Below are 26,976 nucleotides of genomic sequence, written 5' to 3' on the forward strand. Positions count from 1 at the left end.
ATGAATATATTACTGTCCAGAGAGTCTGCATCATGAACATGTTTGACCTTTCACCTCTTACTCCAATATTGACATTTGAGCTAAGAACACGGGTCCTACGTGCAACATTCTGTCTCCTCATGTGAACATGAATGAAGCCACAGTTCTGACACCCTCTCAAGCAGGAACACACTATGAAACATTGTTACAGCTATATCAAGCTTTCCGTGAGCAGACAAAAAAGATACTATGTAAGAACTGTTCTCAACAAACTGTACAAACATACGTAAATAACCACTAGGACTCTGATTACAAAACAATTATATTGTATGCGTTATAGTACACTTCACATCGCATGTACATGAAACACATGAGTACAAACAAGAAACATGACTAACAAATACACAATTAACTTGATATACTCGTAAATGCACAAAGCCATTGAACACACATTTTGGTTTACATTTTATAAGGTTCGTTATTGTTAAGGTCCACATGAATTGGGGCTTTTTGCCATCATTTTGGGATTGTACATTATAGCTATGAAAATGGTGACAAAAAACTTTAAATTGGGAACAAGTAGCCAATAATTGCTATTAAGTTGGCCAAACAAAACCATGTCAGTGCTAAAATATACAATATCAAAAGTTTGTGCTGTGTAATGATATTGAATATTTAACGTGTGCTTTTCTGCTATAATTAATAATAATTTCTGTGAATTAATTAAATAAACAAGAGGGCCTGAAAGGCCCAAAGTCGCTCACCTGAGATAACAAGATATTATTGAGACAAATCTTCTGACAGAGTTTCACGAAGATCGGAAAATAAATGTGGCCTCTAGAGTGTTAACAAGGTTTTTCTATAGCCATATAAGGAAAAATGCCACGCCCCCTGGCAGCCATGTTTTTCAACCTACCGGCATCATTTTTGAACTGATTCAAGATATTATCAGGATGAATCTTCTGACCAAGTTTCATGAAGATCGAACAGTAAATGTGGCCTCTAGAGTGTTAACAAGGTTTTACTATAGCCATGTAAGGAAAAATGCCCACCCCTGGTGGCCATGTTTTTAAAGCAATCAAAACCATTTTCAAACTCATCCATGATATCATTGGGACAAATCTTCTCACCAAGTTTCATGATGATCGGATAATAAATGTGACCTCTAGAGTGTTAACAAAATTAAAGTTTTACTATAGCCATATTAGGAAAATAACCCCGCCCCTGTGGTGGCCATGTTTTTCAACCAACCGGCATCATTTCTGAACACCTCCAAGATATTATTGGGTTGAATCTTCTGACTGAGTTTCATGGAGATCGGACTATAAATGTGGCTTCTAGAGTGTTAACAAGATTTGACTATAGCCTTATCTAGCCATATAAGGAAAAATGCCCCGCCCTTTGGCGGCCATGTTCTTTAGGCAAACGTAACCATTTTCAAACTCATCCAAGATATCATTAAGACAAATCTTCTGACTATATTTCATCAAGATTGGACAATAAATGTGGCCACTAGAGTGTAAACAAGGTTTTACTAAAGCCATATAAGGAAAAATGCCACGCCCCCTGGCGGCCATGTTTTTCAACCAACCGAACTCGTCCAAGATATTATTGGGATGAATCTTCTGACCAAGTTTTATAAAGATTGGACAAGAAATGTGGCCTCTAGAGTGTTAACAAGATTTTACTATAGCCATACATAGCCATATAAGGAAAAATGCCCCGCCCCTTGGCAGCCATGTTTTTCAAGCAAAGGTTACCATTTTTGAACTCATCTAAGATATCAGTGGGACAAATCTTCTGAGCAAGTTTCATGAAGATCGGAAAATAAATGTGGCCTCTAGAGTGTTAACAAGGTTTTACTATAGCCATATAAGAAAAAAATGCCCTGCCACCTGGCGGCCATGTTTTTCAACCAACCGGCATCATTTTCGAACTCGTCCAAGATATTATTGGGATAAATCTTCTGACCAAGTTTCATGAAGATTAGACAATAAATGTGGCCTCTAGAGTGTTAACAAGATTTTACTATAGCCATATAAGGAAAAATGCCCCGTCCCTTGGCAGCCATGTTTTTCAAGCAAACGTAACCATTTTCGAACTCATCCAAGATATCATTGAAACCAATCTTCTGACCAAATTTCATGAAGATTGGACAATAAATGTGGCCTCTTGAGAGTGAACAAGGCAAATGTTGACGTCGTACAACGGACAACGCACGACGGACAAAAGGTGATCACAAAAGCTCACCATGAGCACGTTTTGCTAGGGTGAGCTAAAAACAATTTGTGACATAATACGAAGTGGAAGTACATAATTGGTGAAAATAGAAAATCCTGTAGTAATAACTCTAGAAAATACAATGCTGTTCAATGATACACAATTATAATTATTTCACCATTTATACCTATAGATACTCTGACTGAAATGCACGTGTATTTTAATTATCAGCTACAGAAGACAGTTTATCTCTGGAACATATAAATCAGTTGTTGAGTTTGTTACTTGTAACATTGTTTAAATTGTAAGAAGGTTCATGTATATAATAACAACAAACTTTGGTTTCTATTGATAGTGTGAAAAAGTTAATGTGTAAAGTATTTGGGCTTGTGAAATAAAACATAACACAATTAGAACAGGCAACACAACCCATCGTAACACAACTGTCGTTTGATATTCCCTATAGATTTATAGTTAATAATTTACAGCTAATAATTCCTTAATAATTGAAAGCTAATAATTCCTCAATTACTTTCTGTAAAAGATAAGAACCAAACACAATTTATTGATCTAAACGGCTTTGAAACAAATTTTCAAGCATTCAACCAATCTCTATGTTAATTTGAATTCTCTCTACATGAAAGGAAAACTATACAACAATTGCTGCAGGTAAATGTTAACAACACCAAAGTACACATATACTTTTATTTCTATTCGGACCTGAGACATAACATACAAATACACATTGAAATAGGCCTCTCTCTGGGAAAACAGGGCTTAATTCATGTGCGTAAAGTGTCATCATGGATTAGACTGTGCAGTCTTCACAGGATAGTCTGGGATGATACTTCAAGCACATAGACTGTGCAGTCTTCACAGGATAGTCTGGGATGATACTTCAAGCACATAGACTGTGCAGTCTTCACAGGATAGTCTGGGATGATACTTCAAGCACATAGACTGTGCAGTCTTCACAGGATAGTCTGGGATGATACTTCAAGCACATAAAGACTGTGCAGTCTTCACAGGATAGTCTGGGATGATACTTCAAGCACATAGACTGTGCAGTCTTCACAGGATAGTCTGGGATGATACTTCAAGCACATAGACTGTGCAGTCTTCACAGGATAGTCTGGGATGATACTTCAAGCACATAGACTGTGCAGTCTTCACAGGATAGTCTGGGATGATACTTCAAGCACATAGACTGTGCAGTCTTCACAGGATAGTCTGGGTTGATACTTCAAGCACATAGACTGTGCAGTGTTTACAGGATAATCTGGGATGATACTTCAAGCAAATAAATTAGACTGTGTAGTGTTTACAGGATAATCTGGGATGATACTTCAAGCACATAAAGTGTCATCATGGATTAGACTGTGCAGTGTTCACAGGATAATCTGGGATGATACTTCAAGCACATAAATTAGACTGTGCAGTGTTCACAGGATAATCTGGGATGATACTTCAAGCACATAAAGTGTCATCATGGATTAGACTGTGCAGTGTTCACAGGATAATCTGGGATGATACTTCAAGCACATAAAGTGTCATCATGGATTAGACTGTGCAGTGTTCACAGGATAATCTGGGATGATACTTCAAGCACATAAATTAGACTGTGCAGTGTTCACAGGATAATCTGGGATGATACTTCAAGCACATAAATTAGACTGTGCAGTGTTCACAGGATAATATGGGATGCTACTTCAAGCAAATAAATTAAGCCACCTTTTTCCAGAGCAAGACTCAAATAAAAAACACTTAGACTGAATACTTTCAACACTTAGACTGAATACTTTAAACACTTAGACTGAATACTTTCAACACTTAGACTGAATACTTTCAACACTTAGACTGAATACTTTCAACACTTAGACTGAATACTGTTAAAATACTCTACTTTTAATTTCTATACTGTTTATTGCATACAGTAAAGGACCATATTGTCAGATAAGCATATTACAAATTTCAATGGTGCCATGAACATCAAGGGTATTACAAAAAGGATATTTGTTGGATTCAGTGGAATATCGATTTGAATTCACAAGTGATCATAGAAAATAATATGTTTACGAGTGGCACAGCCACAAATGTAAATATATATATTTTCTATCATCACGAGTGAATTAAAATAAATATTTCACCGAATCCAATACATTTTCTTTTTATATTATGCCTTTTTTCACTGATTATTTACGTTGTAAAAGAGTTTAATTGGAGAATTTCGCTGGAATAATGACATCATATTGTCAAAAAATGACGTCATTTCACAGTAAAATAGTGAAAATTATGTTATTTTTCACTGTTTGAAACAGTGAATTATCAGTTTTTGTTCACTGATATTTTTCTATAAACCACAGGAAAACATAAAATAAAGCATTACAACTACGCATGGCCATGAAAAATATGTTTGAAATAATATCTCTCACATTATTGTTACAATATTCAGTGAATTAAAATAAGAACTTATTCAATGCAGAATAATTCTATATAGTTTTATCCCTTTTCATTCTTGAAAACAAATGTTTCTCCATTTATTACAAGGGTTTTACATCAAAATAAATGCAATAACAATCTAAGCTACCCAGAGAATAGAGTTTAAATTGGAGCTTGTAATTTTTTTTAATATGTATTTAAATACGTTATCAGTTATGTTCTTAATAAAATAGAATTTAAATCTGATACTAAGTGCCTTTAATCATGTTTCTGAAGCACATGACTATCATAACATCAGCATAACAGTTCTTAAAATTAATGTTAGATGCACTTTGTACACTAATCAATTCACTACATTAACGACAAAATCACACACTTAAATAAATCTATTCTACCCTGGTTTGCCTTCTTAACATGATGATGAGCAATTTATCTAGTTCATAATCATGCATGAAATGGCATTAAACATATGCATGTATTAATAATTAAATAAGTACATGCATAAAATATACTATAATCTGTGTTTTTTATTGAACATGATGGTCCATATAAAAATTGACAGGTCAAACAAATTCATATGTTATAAACATGTATGTGAACATATTTCAGAGCACAAATAAAGATCAATAAATTCAGAAGTAGTGGTTTAAACATAAGCTAAATCTGTAATATTATGCAAAAACTGACTAAAGATTACAACATTAACAAACAACCATAACAATAATTAATTTATTTTAGATCTTCAATACTAAACTAGAATACTTCATGATCATTTTGAATATGAGACCCAGCACACATTGACCAGAAATGTTACAATTGAGCAGACCATTTGGGAGGGTGGGTAGGGAGGGGGAATTCAGAAATACCCTTTCCTCTCTAGAAATTCACTCAAATTCACCTGAACAGTGTCTGGTAGTAAAAGAAAGATACACAGCTCATATTTACCAGCGATTGAAACTTTTGCGCACACAAACTGGGAAGGGGTTTGAAGTGTGATCCAGAATGCTATTTTCCCTTGACATGTTGAAGAGGCTAGTTGTTCAAAATTGTCACAAACCACAATTTTAAGATTTAATTTACAGGGAGGAATCATCTAAATGCATCTGAAAGCAGGAATAATTATTAATCTAAATTATTACTTCCTTACCATAACAGTGATTTATTACTTCCTTACCATAACAGTGAATTATTACTTCCTTACCATAACAGTGAATTATTACTTCCTTACCATAACAGTGATTTATTACTTCCTTACCATAACAGTGATTTATTACTTCCTTACCATAAAAGTGAATTATTACTTCCTTACCATAACAGTGAATTATTACTTCCTTACCATAACAGTGATTTATTACTTCCTTACCATAACAGTGAATTATTACTTGCTTACCATACCAACAGTGATATAGGAACCTTGTTCTGGGAAAACTGGACCAAATGAGAAATCCATAAAAGCCAAAAGTGCCGTCCCTGATGTGCATTTCACAGGCTAATCTGAGACGACGCTTTATGCTCATGCATTAAACCCCGGATGTTCAGAACATGGCTCAGATGTTATAATAAGCAAATGAGGAGCCGGCTGTACATTGCAACCATAACTACAACTTCTTGACTGACAAATGGATGGAGAAAGGCATGAATGTTTTGATTTTGATTATCTACCTGTGCGGCTAACATACACAGATTGAGCATGACAATATTGTATTATATGATACATAAATGTTCTAAAGATACAATATTATTACGCTCAACTCTTTGCAAATCATGTTTGAGATCTTAATCTGGTATTTCTTCCACTAACTAAGCATACATAAGAAATTAATTGCAAATCTTGAACATTTAGTGATAATATATGAAAAGAATGCTAAGCACACAATTATAAACTTAATATGAAAATAATTCAATAAAATGTAAAATAAGCATAAAGGAAATGTACAAACTAAAAGACAAAAAAAATAACATAAAGAAGGTTCTGAAATGTGTAAAAGTCATTTAAAACACAATTTTCAAACGTAAATTAAACAATATAAAATACTTAACAAATATCGAAAAATAGTGAATCTGACTGTGGGAAATGAAAGGGTATGAAAAGATATCAAGTATCATTCAGGAGTTACAATACCAACTTGACAACTTATGTTATGATTTTAATTTTTTCCATAATCAAAGTGTTTGAGGGATAATAGACATGTTCTAATGCTTTGGTTGAATGCAACCTTTGGCTTCGGCTTTTTAACATACACAATTGGATAAAGAACACTTTGATATGACCAAGCTGCAGAACAAGGTAACTACTACACTATGTGTTTGAAAATAGTTTTACTAAATCTACATTGCTTTGGTAAGAAATAAACAATTCCCCAAACCATTTAGGCTGTTTTAGTTACAAAAACATTAAAATATGTTTGGGACCCATGTGCATGCACAAGGCCTAAATGTTCTAAGTCAACTTATTTAAACTAACAGATATTCATCTTTCCACAAGCCTTGTGTTTTCTTATTGTTGAAACACACAAACAATAATTGAACTGAAAATCAGTTTGTACAATACTCACTGCCTAGATATGCCAGTCTGCCATATTTTGCAAATTAAGAAAATAATGGACTAGAAGTATTATAAAAAAATGTTACAAAAAACATAAAAGAAACATTAAAACAAGCCTCTTATATGACTTTTTGTAACAATGTCACTGTTTTTATTTATCACCATATACATTCTTTTACATCTCAAAAGTAGAGCTGATTTAATTCAGCAATTAAACAATATGAGGTACCAAAAAAAGGTTAAATACAAAAACAATAATATATCGTTGACACAATGGAAATAATTATAACTTTTGTAACGAAATATTCACATAATCATTGTATGTCAAAACTAGTTGCACACATTACACTGAACCACATGATTCTCTGACAAGACAAAGTTCCAATTTGTTTCCAAGCAAACGAAAAAGCCTTTGTATATTGTGTACCACCCTAATCACTATTTGCACACGGATGTTGTCAAAAACAGCAGAGCATTTATGCCTTACAATTTTTTTAACACATTATCTTTGTGTCAAAGTTATTCTCATTACAGTATTTTTATTTTCGCTACTTCAGAGGGTAAAAAAAAGCTGTTTGTTAATACCTTGTAATCAGAAACACAACAGTTTTAAACCAATAATATGTCAACACAGTGTGTGTGATGCATTATTTGAAAACACAATCAAATAGTATGGCTTACGTTTTCATATCAGTATATATCATGGACTATTCATATGGCTACTGTGGTATACTGACAGCTCTGCGGAGTATCATGCTGTATGCACTGAACATAAGCAAGTACGAGTGAACCATCCTCTGCAAACAACATCAAATGGAAGTATGAAAGAGTGTAGGCGTGTGAGAGAATGTATGATGGACTAGGGGCGGCGCCATCTGGCCCTTTGTGCATTGATGTCGCCTCGCAGGTTGTGAGCAAAACATATACCCAGGATCTGCAATAGAAAATGGTGTCTCAACAATTAATGTATACATAACATCTGCAAAGGGTCTCAAGAGTATCTTTGAAGTATTTTGCACAAGTGCATTACCTAATTTCATTTGGACAGTTATGTAATGTTGTCAAACAACTTCAGAATATGTTATTGTTGAGGACATAGAGAACACTCTAATAGTGCCAATATTATTAAGAATAGAGATTAGGTTGAGTGCTTTGGACACCTTAATAAAGCAAGTTTTGATTACCAGAAATAAAAGTTAGTCACTTATGAAACAAAAATGTACCCTTAGGGCATAGATGCCCCAAAAATCCCTTTTTGTTTTCAAGTTTGACCTTTGACTCCTTAGTGTTTCTTCAATCTTTCAGGTACGGAGACTGTGTAACATCGTACACCATGTGTTACATGGTATGCATTTGTGGAATTTCAAAATCAATCAATTTATGGCAAAGTTATGGCTAAGAAAGATATTTTCAAAATTAACCTTTGACCACTAACTGTGACTTTGACTTTTAGGAAAGAGAGACTGGAAATTTCAAGTTATTGTATGGCAAACTTTGACTTTTGACCTCTAAGTGTGACCTTGATCTTTGAGGTAAGGAGATATTTATTACAAGCAACACTTCCTTCTATGGTGGTTTACATTTGTGCTAAGTTATTTACAAATAGACAATGAGCCTGAAAAATGCTTCCTTATTTAAAGGGGGCATAGAAACCAGCACAATTTAAATGACCTTTGAAACTTGGAATTATTTTCAAAGTAAAACCATGCTGTGGTCATAAACAAACAATTTACCCTCCCAAAGAACATATTCTTACCATCCACAAATTGAAATAAAGACAAGAGAGTTTTAATACAAGAGCACCACATAACGGGTGCCAACGCTCGACTGCGGGTGCAGTTTTGAATAAATGAAAGCTTGTCAGATTTTTTTTATTTTTTAGAGGTCACATTGACCTTGAGCTTTGACCTATCGATCCAAAAATGGGTGTGGCATGTAGAACTCATCAAGGTGCATCTACATATAAAGTTTTAAAGTTGTAGGTGGAAGCACTTTGATTTTAGAGCCAATGTAAAGGTTTTAGCACGACGACAGTGGACGAGCTGGCTATGACAATACCTCGGAATTTCTCCAAAACAACCGAGCTAATAACACCAAAGTAACAAGAGGGCCATGATGGCCCTAGTTCGCTCACCTGAGAGGAGTCGATTCATTTAATCTTTACCAAACGTCAAACTTGACCTAGATATTGTCCAGACAAACATCCTGGTCAAATTTCATCATTATTGAACCAAAACTCTAGGAAACAAATGTTCTGACCAAATTTCATGAAAATTGGGCCAAAAATGTGACTTCTAGAGTGTTCACATGTTTTCACTATATACATATAGAGAAAAATGCCCCGCCCACTGGCGGCCATGTTTTTTCACCGATCTGGACCATTTTCGAACTCGTCCAAGATATCAATAAAACACATGTTTTGACCAACTTTCATGATGATTGGGCAAAAATTGTGACTTCTAGAGTGTTTACAAGGTTTCTCTAAAGCCAAATAAGGAAAACTGCCCCACCCACAGGTGCCCATGTTTTTCAACGGACCAGAACCACTTTTGAACTCAACCAACATATCATTAAGGCAAACATTTTGACACAGTTACATGAAGATTGGGTATGAAACGTGACTTCTACAGTGTTTACAAGGTTTTTCTTTTTTTTGACCTAGTGACCTAGTTTTTGACCCAGCATGACCTGTTTCGAACTCGATCGAGATATCTTTGGGACAAATCTTCTGACCAAGTTTCATGAAGATCGGACAATAAATGTGGCCTCTAGAGTGTTTACGAACAAATGTGGACGGACGGACGACGGACAAAGACCGGTCACAAAAGCTCACCTCAGCAATCAGGTGAGCTTAAAAGGTAAAACCAAAAACCTAACCAGTTTACCTGTAGAACAGCCAAAGCAACTGCCACAGAAGCGACTGGGATAATATTCTTCTCAAACCACGCCTCACCAGCTGGTATACACCCCTCAGTGTATATAATACTACTCCGTTCAAAATCCTGAAACAGCCCATGGAACATACTTTAATGTTGACACAATCTACAATACACAATCAAAAACACTTTTATTATGATACCATAATTGTCACTCTGCGCCTAAGGCTGAAAGTATAACTTTTTCACACTAAACTCTTATTGATCTTCACCTCACTTTTTGCCAGTATCCAAACAAGTATATGATTAGACCAGAGGAAAAACAGAAGACCATCAACATTAAGACTTGTAAACAGTATGAAGCAAACATTTGAAATAAATAAAACTGTTATAAAAAAGATGAAGAATGTACAGACTGGTTCCTTGCCAAAGTATATACAGAGACCTCTTATAACATCATTATTAATTGTAACATAATATAAATATTGTTAATCACATGTGTATGTGTTATAAGTCTGCATTATCAGTTTATTATACATAATGCAATTTAGCACTTTAGTTTTTTTCATGTGCAATCTTATATAGAAAGATAATATACATAAACAACTTCATATAAAACATGCATGTTTGTAATACTCTGGTGTAAATAAAATTTTGCTAAGGTATTTTTTTTTTTAAACAAATCATACAATGACTCTGATAGAGAAAAATAATATCTTTACTCCTATTGTGAATGTATAGAATACTACTTAATGAAAGTTCTATTGCAGCTTCTAAGGATACTTACATGTGATGGTTTCATTATATCAAATCCACAGTGCCTGTTTACAATGACTGCCTGAAATATATAATACACTAAAATAACTCTTAACATCAAACATTTCTATAAACACAGAATCCAGCTTTTGCTGTTAGTAAGGTCCAAAATGGTCTTACTCTTTTCTCAATAAAGTTTTTTGCCCTGCATCTGTAATTGATGGCAGCTTTAAAAGCATTAATAATTTTTGTTATGCACCTTTAAGTTTTTGTATTGTGAGGGGCAGAAATTATTCTGACAGACAAAGTGGCAACTAAATACTTCCACTCTTTTACCACACATAAAAATATTATTCAAGTCAACTGTTTCAAGAATATATATCAGTAATTAAGTTGACTGATTTGTGATATTACAATTCACTCTACATATGCAGCGCGATGTGAAATATTTCCAGACATGAGACTGAAACGTAGTCTTGAAACAATCAATAGGTGAAAATTATTTATGACAAAAGTAGTAAAGCAAGTTGGATATACATGATCGAAAAAAAAGTGGTAAGCATAAAACAGATTTATCTTTCTGTCCCAATGTATTTCACTGATTGATGTAGGAAGTTTTTCATAAAGATTATAAGCAGGTGAATAAAAAAGAACAAGAGGGTCATAATGGCCCTGAATCGCTCACCTGACTATCCTTGCTACATTAACTTTAATTCTATCAGACTATGGCTAGCTATATTATGAAGTACAAATGGGCCAAATTTCAGGATCATAGCTAAAAAACAAGATGGCCCTAGATCGCTCATCTGAGGAAAACTGGTATAATACATGAACAGGAGCTCCTACAAGCTCTTTATAATATTATGTACATTTTTATTAAAGATGGCTCATATACAAATGAAACCTGATCACATCATATCAATTGTGTGGCTATACTCGAATCGACATTCTAGAGCACAAACAGATATGACCTCTTGACTGTGTTTTGACCCCAGTTGTTTCGTGTCACTCCAAAATTAGACAAAAGACAGACAACACCAGATGTGATAGCTAGTCAAGTTTGGTTAGTTAATGTTAAAAGACAACCATACACAGATGGACGGACATTTGCAAACAAGTATGCTTTTTAGTGTAAATGTGAATCAATTAAATGTCAGGATATTCCTGGAATAGCCACATATATTTTTGTAGTCCTCTTGATAGTAGTGGTCAATAAATACCATGTATTGGGTCAGTAAATAAAAGTAAGCATCTGAAATTCAATGTTTTTATTAACTTCATATGTATAAATTAAAATCAATAGACTCGAAATTAATACTGTGACCTCTATCGTCTACAGGAAGTTTTTCTATGATTTGACCAGATGGCCTACTTTATGACCTCAGATGACCTATATACAATCCCAAGCCAAATTTCATCAATTAAAACTTTCTGACAAAATTTCATTAAGGTGTGATGAAAACTAAGGACCTCTTTCATCTACACCAGGTTTTACTAGAATTGGCCCAGTGACCTAATTTTTGACCCCAGATGACCCATATACAATCCAAAATCAGATATCTAGATAAACATTCTGACCATATTTCATTAAAGGGGCCTTTTCACAGATTTTGGCATTTTTTAACTTATTCATTAAATGCTTTATATTGATAATTGTAAACATTGGATCGTAAAAGCTCCAGTAAAACATCAAGAATAAAATTAAAAAAAGGAAAAGAACATTGCCCGGAGCAGGTTTCGAACCAGTGACCCCTGGAGTCCTGCCAGAGTCCTGAAGTAAAAACGCTTTAGCCTACTGAGATATTCCGCCGAGTACACATACTTGACGTATTTTATACCTTATATAAGCAATCTTCGTAGTTTCACAAAATTTAACGACAAAAACAGAACTCTCCAAATTATTCAATCGTTTCGCGTTGCAACGCTTTATAATTTTTAGGTTTTAAAATTGTCAAAAGATGCATATAATGGCTATATTAGACCATGGTAAATGTTCAGTATTACTGTTTCCTCACAAATATCATAACTAAAACGAAAATTTGCGAATCTGAAACAACTTTTTTCAATTTTGTCAATTTACCAAAGCGTGAAAAGATCCCTTTAAGATCAGATGAAAACTATGACCTCTATTGTCTACACAAGGTTTTTCTATGATTTGACCTAGTGCCATAGTTTCTGAGCCCAGATGACCCAAATACAATCCCAATCCAGATTTCATCAAGATAAACATTCTGACAAAATTTCATAAAGATCTGATGGAAACGGTAACCTCTATTGTCTACACAAGGTTTTTCTATGATTTGACCGAGTGACCTAGTTTTTGACCCCAGATGACCCAACCCATATTTCATCAAGATTAACATTCTGGCCATATTTTATTAAGATTGGATGAAAACTGTGACCTCTACTGTCTAAACTAGTTTTTTTTTAAACTTTGACCTTGTGACCTAGTTTTTGACCCTAGATGACCAAAATTCGATCCCAACCCAGATTTTAACAAGACAAACATTCTGACCATATTTCATTAAGATCTGATGAAAACTGACCTTTATTGTCTACACAAGGTTTTTCTATGATTTGACCTAGTGACCTAGTTTCCGACCCCCGATGATCCAAATACAATGCCTATCCAGATTTCATCAAGATAAACATTCTGACCAAATTTCATAAAGATTGGATGAAAACTGTGACTATTGTCTACACAAGGTTTTTCTAATATTTGACCTAGTGACCTAGTTTTTGACCCCAGATGACCCAAATACAATCCCAACCCAGATTTCATCAACATAAACATTCTGACCGAATTTCATAAAGATTGGATGAAAACTGTGAACTCTACTGTCTACACAAACAAATTATTGACGGACAGACGCACGCACACACGGCGGACATCACATAAGCTCACCGTGTCACTTCACAACAGGTGAGCTAAAAATAGTTCACAGATGTTTCTCTATGTATCATTAAGTTACCTGGGTGGGTCTGCAGCAAGAGAACGGCACCCCACATGCCTCACCGCCGGGCGAGGAGCAGTTGAAGTAGATGTTTTGCTCCCAGTCACGGTACGCTGCCACCCCACAACACTTCAACTGGAAAAGTAAGTACAATAACCTAGAGTTAATGATGTGTATGGTCTGAGTATCTAAATGTTTGTCCTTTTGCTCACTCGAATGTTAGGTAGAGAATTATGTCATTATCACTCTTATGAAAGAAGAGATACAATCAGGCCGTGTTTGTTTGTGTGTGTGTGTAAAATCTGATGCTGAAATTTGGCCCAAAACCACATTACTTAAACGATATATATTTTCCTTAAATTGCATATTGAAGGTTAAACAAAAATGCAACATTCAGTTCATCGCCATATCCCACTCTATGAGTTGAACCTCAGCAAATATAATGTTAACAAGATGCTGCATTCAATAAACTCATATGCCTCCAGTGGAAGCCTTGTCTTTTTTTGTATTACTTTTTTAGTCTCAGATATGGATTTAATATCTGATATGAATCAGTCAATATCAAGATCAAAACTAGGTAAGGTGATATGCGTGTGTTAAGAGTGTAAAGAAAGTATCAAAGCTTAGTACCAACCAATATTGGTGTTTAACAAAAACTGTTAGTTTAGGTTTGTTTATTTTTTCCATGACTAAATAAGCCCAGGTCATTGTAAAGGTCAAAAACAGGTGAGGTGATGCAGGTGTGTTGATAGTGTTAAAATACCTCCTCAATTCAATTTCGATGATTTGAAGCAACCAGTATTGTTGTTATACAAAACACATTATTTTTTGTTAACCAAGAATGTGGATCTTATAATTAATAAGTCTATGTCCAAAAGAGGGTCCATGTCGAGGAATACATGAGTTAATATGATGAAAATGTGTTGAGAATGTTAATATAAAACATTTATGTAAAAGCTTTGTAACAAACAAGCCGTATCACTGAATCCTAAAAACTCTGTATGAGCACTATGTGATCAGGAAGCTAACGATGTAATTAAGACTTTCCCTAGCCAAAATTTGGAGGCATGACTGCAGTAAAATAACTACAGAGAAATATATGACGAATACTGTGGTCATCGAAATGCAAATAACTACAAATGTACATATTTACCTTTTACCATTTTGTCAAAACTGTTAAATCTAAGGTGCACAGTTTCAAACAAAAAATAATTGAAGCCCTGCGTTCCGCAAATATTTAATTGAACTCATGCCAAATTATCATGATTATCCACAAAATACTTTAAAGTGTCTCCTCAAAAGTACTATACAGCCCAACACTGTGAATGTCCATAATACTTAAGTACATCTGTTCTTGTTTTGTAAACCCTTAGAAATCTTTAAAACTGTACATTCTACTCACCCAGTCCCTCTGTATCCAGTCGACAAGGTTCTGCAAGTCTGGATCATCACGGTAGTTCACAATCATGTTATGAAGCTGGGATTTCACCTGAGACTGGACCTTAAATTACAGACAACGTGCTCTGAGAACTTGAAAGTTTAAAACAAACAAGAGCTATCCCACGATTGGCAGTGTGATCTACTTTCTTTCAACAAGGATGATATAGTTTCCATTTTATAATTGAATTAATAACTCTAAAGACTAAATATATATTTATTAGGAATGGCAAAACTATTTGAATATTCGATTGAATCGTCAGTATTCGAATGGCAGAGTTGGCATAAGAGTATTCCAAAGTTTACTATTGCAATCGATTTTGTGCTTTTTAATTAATTACCCGCAAGTTGCTTACTAATTACAACAACAGCAACAACTAATTGCCAACTGAAATCAAAAGAGATTCACATTTTTGATAAGACCCTCGTCGTATCAAACTGATAACGTGCTCTTATCAGCGTCGATTGTGCAATGGCAATGTACACACCTAAAGAAAGGGCCTCAACTTGTGTTTGTCAATTTGCTGCCAATTAAGGCCATAAAATGACTAGCGAACAATAGTTAAAATGGTGTGATCACAGTTTGAACAGCCATTAAATGTTTGAAGTAGTCAATTTGACAAATGATATAAATGTGTGTTTGAACAGAAAATATGCAGTCATCACAAAAATTCTTTAGGATGTATTTTGCATAACCTTTTGAAATGATATTTTTTTATACACGCCATTATTAAATTTATGAAAAATTCAAATGTATATGATTACAATTCTATGACTTGTTTTTATCCTTTTATTTGTGTCCGATTTGAGTGTTGGTCATAGATTCAGTTCACAACGATAAGATTCCTCTATAGCAAAGATAACAAAAGCAACACCTTCTAAGTAATCAATCGGCAAATGGTTATAACCAGGGACTAATACAAACAATTTGAATACATTGCAGAAAACATAAGGTAATACATTTACATTCCAACTGTTGAATGCGAATATTCGAATGAATTGATTTGCGAGTATTTGAATGCCGATATAGGTATTCGATGCCATCCCTAATATAAATATAGAGAGAGCAAAATTGAATTAATACATATATGTATATATGTATATATATAACCTGCAATTTAAAGGGTACAAATCTAAATAGACAGCCCAAGTTATTGACCTCACACAATGACACACGATATGGTTATTGGTACATCGTTGAATTCATTTTTGTAATATAAATGGGACTGGAAACCCATTATATTAATTACAAAGTAAAAACAGCAGTAACTAAAACATGTTACAGACACTGCTGCCATCACAACATATGTTTGGACACAACAGTAGATAAAAGACAAAGGGCAATAATAAGCCCAAACTGGTCACAGTCACTATGTCTTTCTTTACAATCATCTATACATTTAGGTCATTCACCTGTGAAAGTTTTAGTTCGCAGGATTCAACTATTAGTTAAAGACGAGTTAAAAACAAACTTTTTTGGGACTGCACATTTTATAGTGGAAAATCAGATAGGCCATAATTCTGCCAAAACTCGTCACAGCCAAAATAACCTTTTTAAAGATCATTTTCATATTAATGTCATAAGGTAGTTAAAAAAACATGCTTGAGGCCATACATTGTACATATGGACGGACTAGAGCAATTATTAATTCCTCTATGTGGGCACAAAAAACGCCTTAAATAACAAGATAATTCATTACCCAGTCCTTGTACACAAATGCAAGAACGGCAAACACGAGTTCAACGAAGAATATACACCCAACAACGATGGAAAACTGAAACGATAAAGTCAAGCTTTTTACAGTGCAGAAATTGCAGACAACAATAGATGTTTATAGATTTAAAACATAAGGGCAGACATTACTGTTAGCATACTAATGATCTGACAAACAGTAATCAAGTACAAAATAATACAACTCTAACGGTCAAGAAAAAATAGCCAAAGGTAAAAACAATATTTATCTCTCTAACATTTTTACAAAATAAAGCTGCAATTGAATCGAAGTAGGTATTTCTTCCTTAATTTCATTAACTTCTCAACCTTTATGACCTTAGGTTGACATTTTTGTGAGGCCCCAAAAAGATGTACTAAGTTAACAAAAGTTAGCCTGTGCAAATTAGTCATCATCTATCAATATAAACAAATTATTGGTGTTGCTATACAAAAAATGTTGCAAGTAATTTCAACATACACATGTATGTTACTTAAACATTAAACAGGCTCAGCGAATTGGACAACATTTGAAATGGAAATAAATGATATCATGAGTAGTGATGATATGTTATCAATTTTAATTATAACAAAGAAATGCTAGACGCATAGCAGGCCTAACACATGTAGCATTATAGCGCATGTGCACTAATAAACGAAAACCCCTAATAAGGTTCTACTTTACATATGTAAACAAAAGCTTATAACCGTGTATTTTTATAATTAAACATGAGGGCCATGATGGCCTTGAAACGCTCGCCCTAATTCAGGTAAACCAATGGTCGAAACTTGACCAGGCGACTTAGTTTTTGGTCACTGATAACTTTGCCAATGTATTGATTGAGTAATAAATGTGGCCTACAAGTAACATGTATATAGTTTTTAATAATAACAAGATTTTTCTAAGATTTAAACAGGTGACCTAAGTTTTGGACAAACATGACACAGAATCCCAGATTCAAACTCTGTATTGTAAGATTAAAATTCTGACCAAGTTCCGTCATAATTGAGTCTTAAATGTGGTCTCAATAGTGATAAAAAGCTTTTTCTAAAATGTTACCCAATTACCTATTTTTTGGACATATGTGATTTTTTATAATATTTACTGAATAATAAGCTTATTTTCAAAGAAATTTAATTTAATTATACACAGTTTTTGGTTATTCGTCCTCTTAGGCTTTTTGTCTTTGACCAGTATAGCTTTAAAATGCCTACAACAAGCTATTAAACACAACTATTAAACACAGTACAGGTACATACAAACAATAGAAGTTTGGTGTTCTCCCTCAGGGCTCCTACACAACCAGCAAATCCTATGATGAACATGAGGCCTCCAATTATGATGAAGATCATCGCTGGGTCCAGTGCCACATTGGTGAGTCTCCCGATGTTTGTCATCATGTCCTTCTCCGTCCAAGCCCATAGTCCGATAGCACAGATCCCTGTCCCAACCAGCTGCAGGCATAACCACAGTAAGAATAAAAGTAAACTGCATTAAATAACGTTTGTAGTATTTTACACATGTGAACAAAAACATTCACCGAAAAAGCTTAGTTTTCAACATTTTAAAATGATTATTTGTTTGTTTGGATTGTCCATTGTATTTCACAGTATTTCAAAGCTATCAGCACATGTACTGGGAATTTTGAGTTGAGAAAATAGGTTAAACAACTGTTGTGGTAATACTTCGATCTAAATATGTGACATGTCCAAATTTTCAAATTTGGAATACTTGGCATTTTCAATTGCAAAATACTTACACATTTCCATGAACCATTGATGTGTTTGAAACTTGGATAAATATAATAATTCTAAGAGCGCACAAAATCATGTAAGTTGTTTTTAGTTGGGCATTAGGGATATATCTATATACGGTCTATTTGTGTTTATTTATGCCACAAAACTATGTGTCTCATATAACCAATTAAAGTGCCACCTGGATTCCAAGCTGCGAGTTTACATGAAAAATGCCTTTACCAGTTGCAACTCCCAGTGGCTGATGGGGTAAATACAGTCAAGTTACCATTACCGGATCATTAGTTTAATAAAATTAAAAGGTGAAAAGCAATACATGTTTTGAGACTTTTTTTACACCAGTCTGATTAAATATTACCTTTGCTTACTGTTTCAGCGCAAAGTCTTATTTTAAAGCGCAGGCAAAAAAAGTGTGTGATACCTTTTTTCGCCTCAAAATTCATGCATTAACAGATCAGTTGTAGCCATAACGGATCTTGTGATCATAACCATTCAGGAGGGCATCTAACACGCTATTTGAACTGTTGAAACATGAACTATGTTGTTTACAATGACCAAGTAACATTGCCAGTTATAACTTACATGTGTATATTCATTTTTTGTTTTTAATTGTTTTCTTTATGCTATCTTGTATCTACACTTTACGCATGACGTTCTTGTGTGAATTATCTGTTAAAAATCCTGAATAGATCAAACAGATATGGCATCTTATAATCCATGTAAATTGTTTGAATCATATCTAGTCATTGATATTGAACATGGATCATAAATAAAACATTAAGATTGAGGAAAATGCTAATTTGGGTAAAATCCTTTTTGAATAATAGAAAGCAGAGAGTCGATGTGAATAAGGATATGTCGGAATGGAGTGAAGTTACCAGTGGCGTACTTCAAGGCAGCGTACTTAGGCCAACACTATTTTTGATATACATTAATGACATTGATGACATGATTGAAAGCACTATCCGACTGTTCGCTGATGACACAAAATTGTTCAGCTCAACTGAAGTGCCCTTGGATAATAACCAAATTCAGAGAGATACTGATAGACTTTCCCAGTGGAGTGATACGTGGTTACTAAAGTTCAATACTGCGAAATGTAGTACTCTTCATTATGGTATACATTACCCAAATATGACTTACTTGTTAGGAGAAGGACCTGATAAAACAGAAATACCTAATAATACTCAAGAATGTGACCTTGGAATACTATTTTCCACTGACTTGAATATTAATAAATGTATTAACAAAGAAAACAGTATTAAAGGGCTTGTGAAAAGAACTTTTCATCACATAAATACAAAACAATTTAGAAAACTCTATAAGGGCTTGATAGGACCGCATCTTGAATATGGAAACTTGATATGGCACCCTAGATTTATAAAAGATATTGAGCGTATAGAGCGGGTACAAAACAGAGCAACCAAGCTAGTCCATTGTGTGAAACATTTACCGTACCCAGAAAGATTAAAAGTTTTGAAGATTCCAACATTAGCATATCGTCGTTTTCGTGGGGACATGATTGAGGCCTATAAGCTGTTGCATGGCAAAGAAGATATTGAGTACACTAAGTTTTTTTATCTAAATCCTAATACAACAAGAGGACACTCACTTAAACTTAAGAAAAAGTCTTTTAAGAAAGATGTCAGGAAACATTTCTTCTCTCAGAGGGTAATCACACCATGGAACCTTTTAACAGATGAAATTGTAACAGCGCTGTCATTGAATGTTTTTAAAACCGATTGGACATATTTAAGGAAGAACAATTATACACAGTAATACCGGATAGAACCTGGGTCCCTGACCATGAGGGGGCTATTAGAGGCTGAGTCAGCCTGCAGCCGGCCCTAACTGGATATGTATGTATGTATGTATGTATGAGATCATTTATTGAAAGAATCAACAAGATTTGCTTATATTTTAATATAATATATGAACAACACGCATATTATCACGCTTGATCCGTTTTTTTCCCTAATTCTTCATTTCATTTAAGGAGTTGCAAAATCTTAAACAGGCAGAAAGACTACTAAATGGCCTTTAAATTAATGCTTTAACTTCTTACTTTCCAACAGATTTACAGCATGTGGCCGCAAATAATGTTCAACCTCGATTTGGAAACGAGACGGAAGTCAACAAAGTCGTATATACATGTCAGCAAAACATACCGAAATGTTTGACAAAGAGTAGCTCCAATTACGACTTAATCAATTCGTTTTAAAGAACATGCCTTGAAGATGCTGTGTGAAAAAAATCATCTAAAAATGTAAACTATTTATCGCGATACGCAGTCTTGAACATCAAAGTGATCTGCTATTGGTAACGATCTGGTAATGGTAACTTGACTGTACCTGTGAGTTGGATTATTGTAACGAATATGTGAGCAAGTCCCTTTAACTACAGGGTACCGTTAATTACATGTATACATGTATTTGTTTTAATTTTATTAGAATAATGTAACTTGTGTTTTATTTCCCACATGGCAATACATAGATTCATCCTTAAACTGCGTAAAACTTACAGAAAAAAAAGCAATTAAGAAATTAATCACCAAGTCACTGTTAATTATAAATAACTTAAGAGTTAGAATGGATTATGAATTACCCAGAACAGAACGTTGAAACCAAACATCAGGTATTTTATCACGCAGCTGACTTCTGACCTATCTCGACGTCTTTTACGCGGCATATTTGGTTCCTGATGCTAACAAAATGTCAAGATGATACCGACAAACGCAATTCACTGATCGTTAATTAGAAAATTACAAAACAAAAACATCTTTGTCAGAAATTATACAAGGAAAATGTCCGAAATATGCCGTATTAGTAAAAGGTTACAAGCCACTAAACGATACATATATCAGGCAATTTATTCTTGTGTTTAACTTTAAGAATGGCAGTGTCCGAGAGTACACTAGCTGACGATTTTCTGATCGGGAGCATAAAGGAAATGGTATTGTTATAGTTTAAGAGATTCACAGATTACTGTAATTATCTAATATATCTTTGAATTTAATATAAAACAATGGAACACTGGTTTCAAATGATGATGACACTTTATTTTTCTGGAAACAAATCTTTTAATTAAACAAGTAAGACTTTCATAAAAAAATAACTTATCATTTTAACTGATGTCAGTGATGTTTTCTGTTGAACAGTAACTGTTCTTACAAAATGCTTATAATGCTTTACCAGCATGATACACTGGGAGTGTAAACTGATACATGATTTATGTTCTACACAATAATTATTATTGTTCAATCATTGATTAACAACTTATTACACCTCAGAGATATTGGTCCTTCTATATCTATATGACCGGTTTCAGTCAGTAAAATGCGATAGAGAAACCTAAGAGACCGATCACTATTTTTTGTTTTATGGACCGTTCGGGGTTACACACCACTAAATGTGCACTGTGTTGAAGTGTTTTATTGAACCGCATTGACACTATTTCAGCTTTAACAAGAGTAAACAAACAACAACTTAATTTAAAATAAACGACAAGCTCATCTCAATGCCAACGTTAATCGAATGTTTATAACAGTAAAGTCGAAACGATATTCACTTCCATTTTCTAATCATCCATCCCTTTATCGAAACTAATTTGAAATCACACTATTTCATTGTATTCCTATGAAAGTTTACATTATGTATGATAAACACACAATCCGAAATACGTTTTGCATTTGTTCGATGCCTTAAACAAATAACTAACTGTTAAAAAAACACCTCGTCCGACATGATCTTAACATCCAGAGAATTTAGCTCCAACTGGAATGTTTTGTCAGAGAAACTACGTCACACGATATTTGTCATCGTTTGCGCATTCAGTTGCATGAAAAATAAAAGTACGGAAAGCCGGTACAACACTGTACCATAATACAGGGACACTCTTCGGTGTAATATAAGAAATAGTAAACTCCACTTCGGTCCCAATGGCATTATAGTGACCACCATGCAGGCAGCCAAAAACTGTATTTTGACCTCAGCCTACGGCTTCGGTCCATATACGGTTTGTGGCTGCCTGGCTGGTCACTATAATGCAATAGGGACCTCAGTGGGGTTTACTATTTCTTAAATATCATCATATATCCAGATGTTTAGAAGTAAAATTATTTATTTACACTGTTTTTATTTCTGTATAATCTGTAGTGCAAGTATATGGAGTCATTAGACACAGAGGTCATTGTCTTACTATTGAAGAAAGGCTCTCAGATAGTGGAAAACTATGGTACACCAGTAGGAAAACGCTTTTTACAAGAAAAGTCTGAGATTGTCCAACAGTTTGTATGTTACTGTAAGTCCAAAGTTTTGTGGCGAATATTGCTTCCGCTCTGTTCATGACTGAGCTCACTCTTACGTTGCACACCTTTTACTTGATTGTAAATGTATCTTGATACTAATTGAGTATTGACTACTGTTTCTAGAAATATAGTCATATTCCTATAGATACATTAGTTCTTCTTGAATGCTTTTAACTTTCTTGAGTAAAAATTCCCAGTGACCCGGCTGGGCCAATAGCTGGGAGTTGGATTATTGCTGTACTAGATACATAGGTTTTCATACCTTTCATTATTTAATATACAAATGGCATTAGTTGCACAAATATAATTAAATATATTTTAAGTGATGATGTTCTTGATTAACTTCATACAAAATGTGCATGCATTTAGCAGTTAGCAAGCCCATAGTTATTAATGCCCCAGCTATTATCACTCTTTTCTAGGTCAGAGACCACCTGAAACTGTTGACAGTCAAAGTGAGCATGGAGGTGTCAAGAATGAAGTAACTTCAGGCAATGCTGATGACCATGTTAAAGGAAATGTTTGTCGCAACCATGAGGAAAGCGTTCCCGTTGTTCAAGGTATACTAGATATTAGTTATTTCTGAAAATTTACATTATATTCATTCCTGCAAAATGAATTATTGAAACATTCTCCATAAATTCTTAAATGTGACTGTTTTTGCTGTTCAAAATCATTGGTTGCAATGTGTTATTCTTGGTTAATAGATTTAATTTTTAAACCATCTTCTTGGAAGTCAGTAAAATCATTAGAGCTTGCCCATGGTATCTTGCTTGTTATTTCTCTTGCCAATTAATATACAATTGACTTTTATTCTTCCAGATCAATTTGTCTTTTTCATCTTTAATAGATATTAATTAATACAATGCAAATGAAAACTTAAAAATAACATTAGTTTACATGTCTTGATTTATTTTTAGCTTGACTATTATATATGAAATATATATAGTGGAGCTATCCTACTCACCCTGGCGTCGGCGTGACCGTCTGCGTTAGCGTTAGCGTCCGCGTTAGCGTGCAAATGTTAAAGTTTTCGTACTACCCCAATTATTTTCATTGTCCCTTGACATATTGCTTTCATATTGTGCATACTTGTTAACCAACATGACCCCAACCTATAAACAAGAGCAGACAACTCTATCAAGCATTTTGTCATAATTATGGCCCCTTTTCCACTTAGAATATGCAGCAAATGTTAACGTTTGCGTACTACCCCAACTATTTTCAATGTCCCTTGACATTTTGATTTCATATTTTGCATACTTGTTAACCATCATGACCCCAACCTATAAACAAGAGCAGACAACTGTATCAAGCATTTTGACAGAATTATTGCCCCTTTTATACTTAGAATATGCATATTATTGATAATTCTATGTTGAAGTTTGCGTACTCCCCCAAATATTTCCTGTGTCACTTGACATATTGCTTTCATATTTTGCAAACTTGTTTACCATCATGACCCCAACCTACAAACAAGAGCAGACAACTGTATCAAGCATTTTGACACAATTATTGCCCCTTTTGTACTTAGAATATGCATATTATTGATAAATCTATGTTAAAGTTTGCGTACTACCGCAAATATTACCTGTGTCCCTTGACATATTGCTTTCATATTTTGCATACTTGTTTACCAACATGACCCCAACATATAAACAAGAGCAGACAACTGTATCAAGCATTTTGACAGAATTATGGCCCCTTTTATACTTAGATAATTGATCATTTTGCTTAAATTGCCATAACTTCTTTATTTATGATCACATTTTATTAATACTTTGACAAAACAACACTTACCAGAATACCACAATGGATTCCACCCAAACAAAACTTCAAGCCCCAACAGAGAATCCCTTCCCCCCACCTCCCCCCCCCCAAAAAAAAATTTTTTCCCCCTTTTTTTATTTTTGAAAGATTATCTTATATATGACCACACCCCACATTATACCCCCCTCTCACCCCCCCCCCCCCAATTTTTTTTTTGTTTTCCTTTTTTTTTTTTTTAAAGATCGTCTAATAAATGACCACACCCCACACCCCACATTATACCCCCCTCTCAACCCCCCTACCCCCCCCCCCCCCAAAAAAAAATATTTTTGAAAGATCGTCCAATAAATTATTGAATATGAACAATTTCCCAATGATGGCTTACGTTATACTGTCAAGCACTCGAATAGTCGAGCGCGCTGTCCTCTGACCAGGCTCTGACAGCTCTTGTTAACTGAGACAGTAGTAAGTGCTGAAGACTTTTCGAAAGAGAACCTTTTATTTAACTTTGGGAATTAATATTTTTAATGGAGAGTGTTCATCCTTTACAGCCACGTTGCATCATAAAGTGGAAGAGAATAATTTACTTTCTACGACCGACAACTGTATCATAGAAACAGTAAATCAAACTACTAAGTTTACCTGTCTAATTTGCTGTCAAGACTTCTCCTGTAAGACAAGCTATGCTGGCCATGTAAGAACATGTGACCTGAACAAGTCATTCAGATGTCGAGAATGTGATTGCACATTCCAAACAGAAAATCAGTATGTAAATCACAAACAAGAACATGGTGCTGGACAGCTTTTTCATTGTAACAAATGTGACAAAGTGTACAAATCCAAGAAGTCCTTAAACAATCATAGTCGAAGCATGCACACTAATAACAGATATCAGTGCAAAATTTGTGGTAAGTTCTTTAATTACTCGCATGGTCTAGCCAGACATGAAAAATCACATTCAGATATTCGCGATTACAAGTGTTCATTTTGTGACAAGGCTTTCAAGAACAAGAAGGATCGTGTAAACCACGAAAATAATATGCATACCAAAGAGAATCAGTATATCTGCCATTTGTGTGGCAAAACAACAGCTAGCCCTACTGTGTATAGAAATCACATGAGGAAACACGAAGGAAAGCCCATCAAGTTGGCCAGGAGTTGTAGGTATTGTGGGGAAAGTATGACAAACTACACGGCATTGGTGCGGCATATAATGAAACTACATGAACAAGAAGACCTGGATCACAAGGTCCCCTTGTTACGTCGCTGTCCCGTCTGCAGCAAGGTCTTCCCACAGCGCAGCATAAAGATACATGAAGATTCTCATGTTGGAATCAAGCGCTTCACATGCAATTGCTGTCAGCGTAGGTTTTCATGCGCACCAAATTTGCAAGCACACCTGCGAACTGTCCACAGAGACACTCCGATGTTTTGTGCCATGTGCTCTGTACACTTTACTAACAGAATGGCCTGGAATAACCACCTTGCCTCGCATGTGGATAGTGTTTGTTGAGAAGTTGTTCTTCACAGAATTTCTTTGTACAATTTAACTAGTATTTGTGAAAACCTCAAAAAGTGTCTCGTGTTCATTTTAACAAGTCCTCTTTACTTGATGGATTGCTGCTCAACATTTTGTTCTGAAATAATAATCACAAATCAGATCAGTTTAATCGATGCTACATCAACTAATGCATGTCAATTGTTGATTACCCACATTGAACACCTACCAGGTACTCATGCTGTTCAATAGAGTGGAGTGTAGTGATCGAATGTTCAGGAATTTGATTGTTCACATAAAAATGCATTTTTTGATACATTGAAGTCATTTTAAATAATTGGCTAATACAAACTCAATTTTTTGTTTAAAGTGACGACATTTTTTTAAATACTGCTACCTATGCTTTTCCACTATTGGCAGTAGTATTGAAGTGTTGTAAAATTATCATTTCATTGCATGTGTTGAAATCTAACTGATGATGTGTTATCCTGTGTTTTGAACAATATTTTGTGGCAGGGTATGTTGTTTTCTTAACAGTTGTTACAATACATCATAGCCACTAAATATTGTATATGTGAGTTGTTGAGCAACAATTGGCATAACACATAGGTTCATTGTATAATTGTAATTTATACAAATGTATTTGGTAGTAATGTTATATATCAAATAAACATTTAGATTGTGATTTATGTCTTATTAGTTCATTGAGGATCATGGGTATTGTTTCTGT

General features: G+C 34.4%; 2 protein-coding genes across 10 annotated transcripts; one reads left to right on the forward strand and one right to left on the reverse strand.

Moving 5' to 3' along the window:
* Positions 1 to 288: 288 nt before the first annotated feature.
* LOC127868441 (tetraspanin-5-like) lies at positions 289 to 21,493 on the reverse strand. Of its 7 annotated transcripts, none has more exons than XR_008044134.1 (9): positions 21,277 to 21,493; positions 18,178 to 18,372; positions 16,907 to 16,981; positions 15,172 to 15,270; positions 13,788 to 13,904; positions 10,847 to 10,897; positions 10,069 to 10,185; positions 3,353 to 8,117; positions 289 to 3,110 (listed from the first exon to the last, which is right to left on the reverse strand). XR_008044134.1 is itself a non-coding variant. In XM_052410221.1 (8 exons), exons 1-8 carry the CDS (start codon positions 21,358 to 21,360, stop codon positions 8,043 to 8,045), a joined length of 813 nt encoding a protein of 270 aa, XP_052266181.1. In that variant the 5' UTR covers positions 21,361 to 21,493; the 3' UTR covers positions 289 to 8,042. The 7 variants fall into 7 exon arrangements, 1 of the variants encoding a protein (XP_052266181.1); XR_008044133.1 differs by having other exon boundaries at positions 289 to 3,159; XR_008044132.1 differs by having other exon boundaries at positions 3,304 to 8,117.
* LOC127868440 (gastrula zinc finger protein XlCGF52.1-like) lies at positions 21,385 to 26,931 on the forward strand. Of its 3 annotated transcripts, none has more exons than XM_052410218.1 (4): positions 21,385 to 21,624; positions 22,827 to 22,971; positions 23,401 to 23,538; positions 25,300 to 26,931. In XM_052410218.1, exons 1-4 carry the CDS (start codon positions 21,565 to 21,567, stop codon positions 26,259 to 26,261), a joined length of 1,305 nt encoding a protein of 434 aa, XP_052266178.1. In that variant the 5' UTR covers positions 21,385 to 21,564; the 3' UTR covers positions 26,262 to 26,931. The 3 variants fall into 3 exon arrangements, with proteins under 3 accessions (XP_052266178.1, XP_052266180.1, XP_052266179.1); XM_052410220.1 differs by lacking the exon at positions 21,385 to 21,624 and adding an exon at positions 21,692 to 21,763; XM_052410219.1 differs by lacking the exon at positions 21,385 to 21,624 and adding an exon at positions 21,882 to 22,141.
* Positions 26,932 to 26,976: the final 45 nt, after the last annotated feature.

The sequence above is a fragment of the Dreissena polymorpha genome, chromosome 2 (assembly GCF_020536995.1).
Source record: "Dreissena polymorpha isolate Duluth1 chromosome 2, UMN_Dpol_1.0, whole genome shotgun sequence".
Taxonomy (NCBI): Eukaryota; Metazoa; Mollusca; class Bivalvia; order Myida; family Dreissenidae; genus Dreissena; species Dreissena polymorpha.

Bases quoted from the DNA above. Each gene is read 5' to 3' on its own strand.
- LOC127868441 (XM_052410221.1), bottom strand. From the start codon at position 21,360: ATGCCGCGTAAAAGACGTCGAGATAGGTCAGAAGTCAGCTGCGTGATA. The intron at 18,373-21,276 runs GTAATTCATAAT...TTATGCCTGCAG, and splicing joins GTTTCAACGTTCTGTTCTGG to CTGGTTGGGACAGGGATCTG. The intron at 15,271-16,906 runs GTAATGAATTAT...CTGTAATTTAAG, and splicing joins CATTTGTGTACAAGGACTGG to GTCCAGTCTCAGGTGAAATC.
- LOC127868440 (XM_052410218.1), top strand. From the start codon at position 21,565: ATGGCAGTGTCCGAGAGTACACTAGCTGACGATTTTCTGATCGGGAGC. The intron at 21,625-22,826 runs GTATTGTTATAG...TATAATCTGTAG, and splicing joins TCGGGAGCATAAAGGAAATG to TGCAAGTATATGGAGTCATT. The intron at 23,539-25,299 runs GTATACTAGATA...CATCCTTTACAG, and splicing joins AAGCGTTCCCGTTGTTCAAG to CCACGTTGCATCATAAAGTG.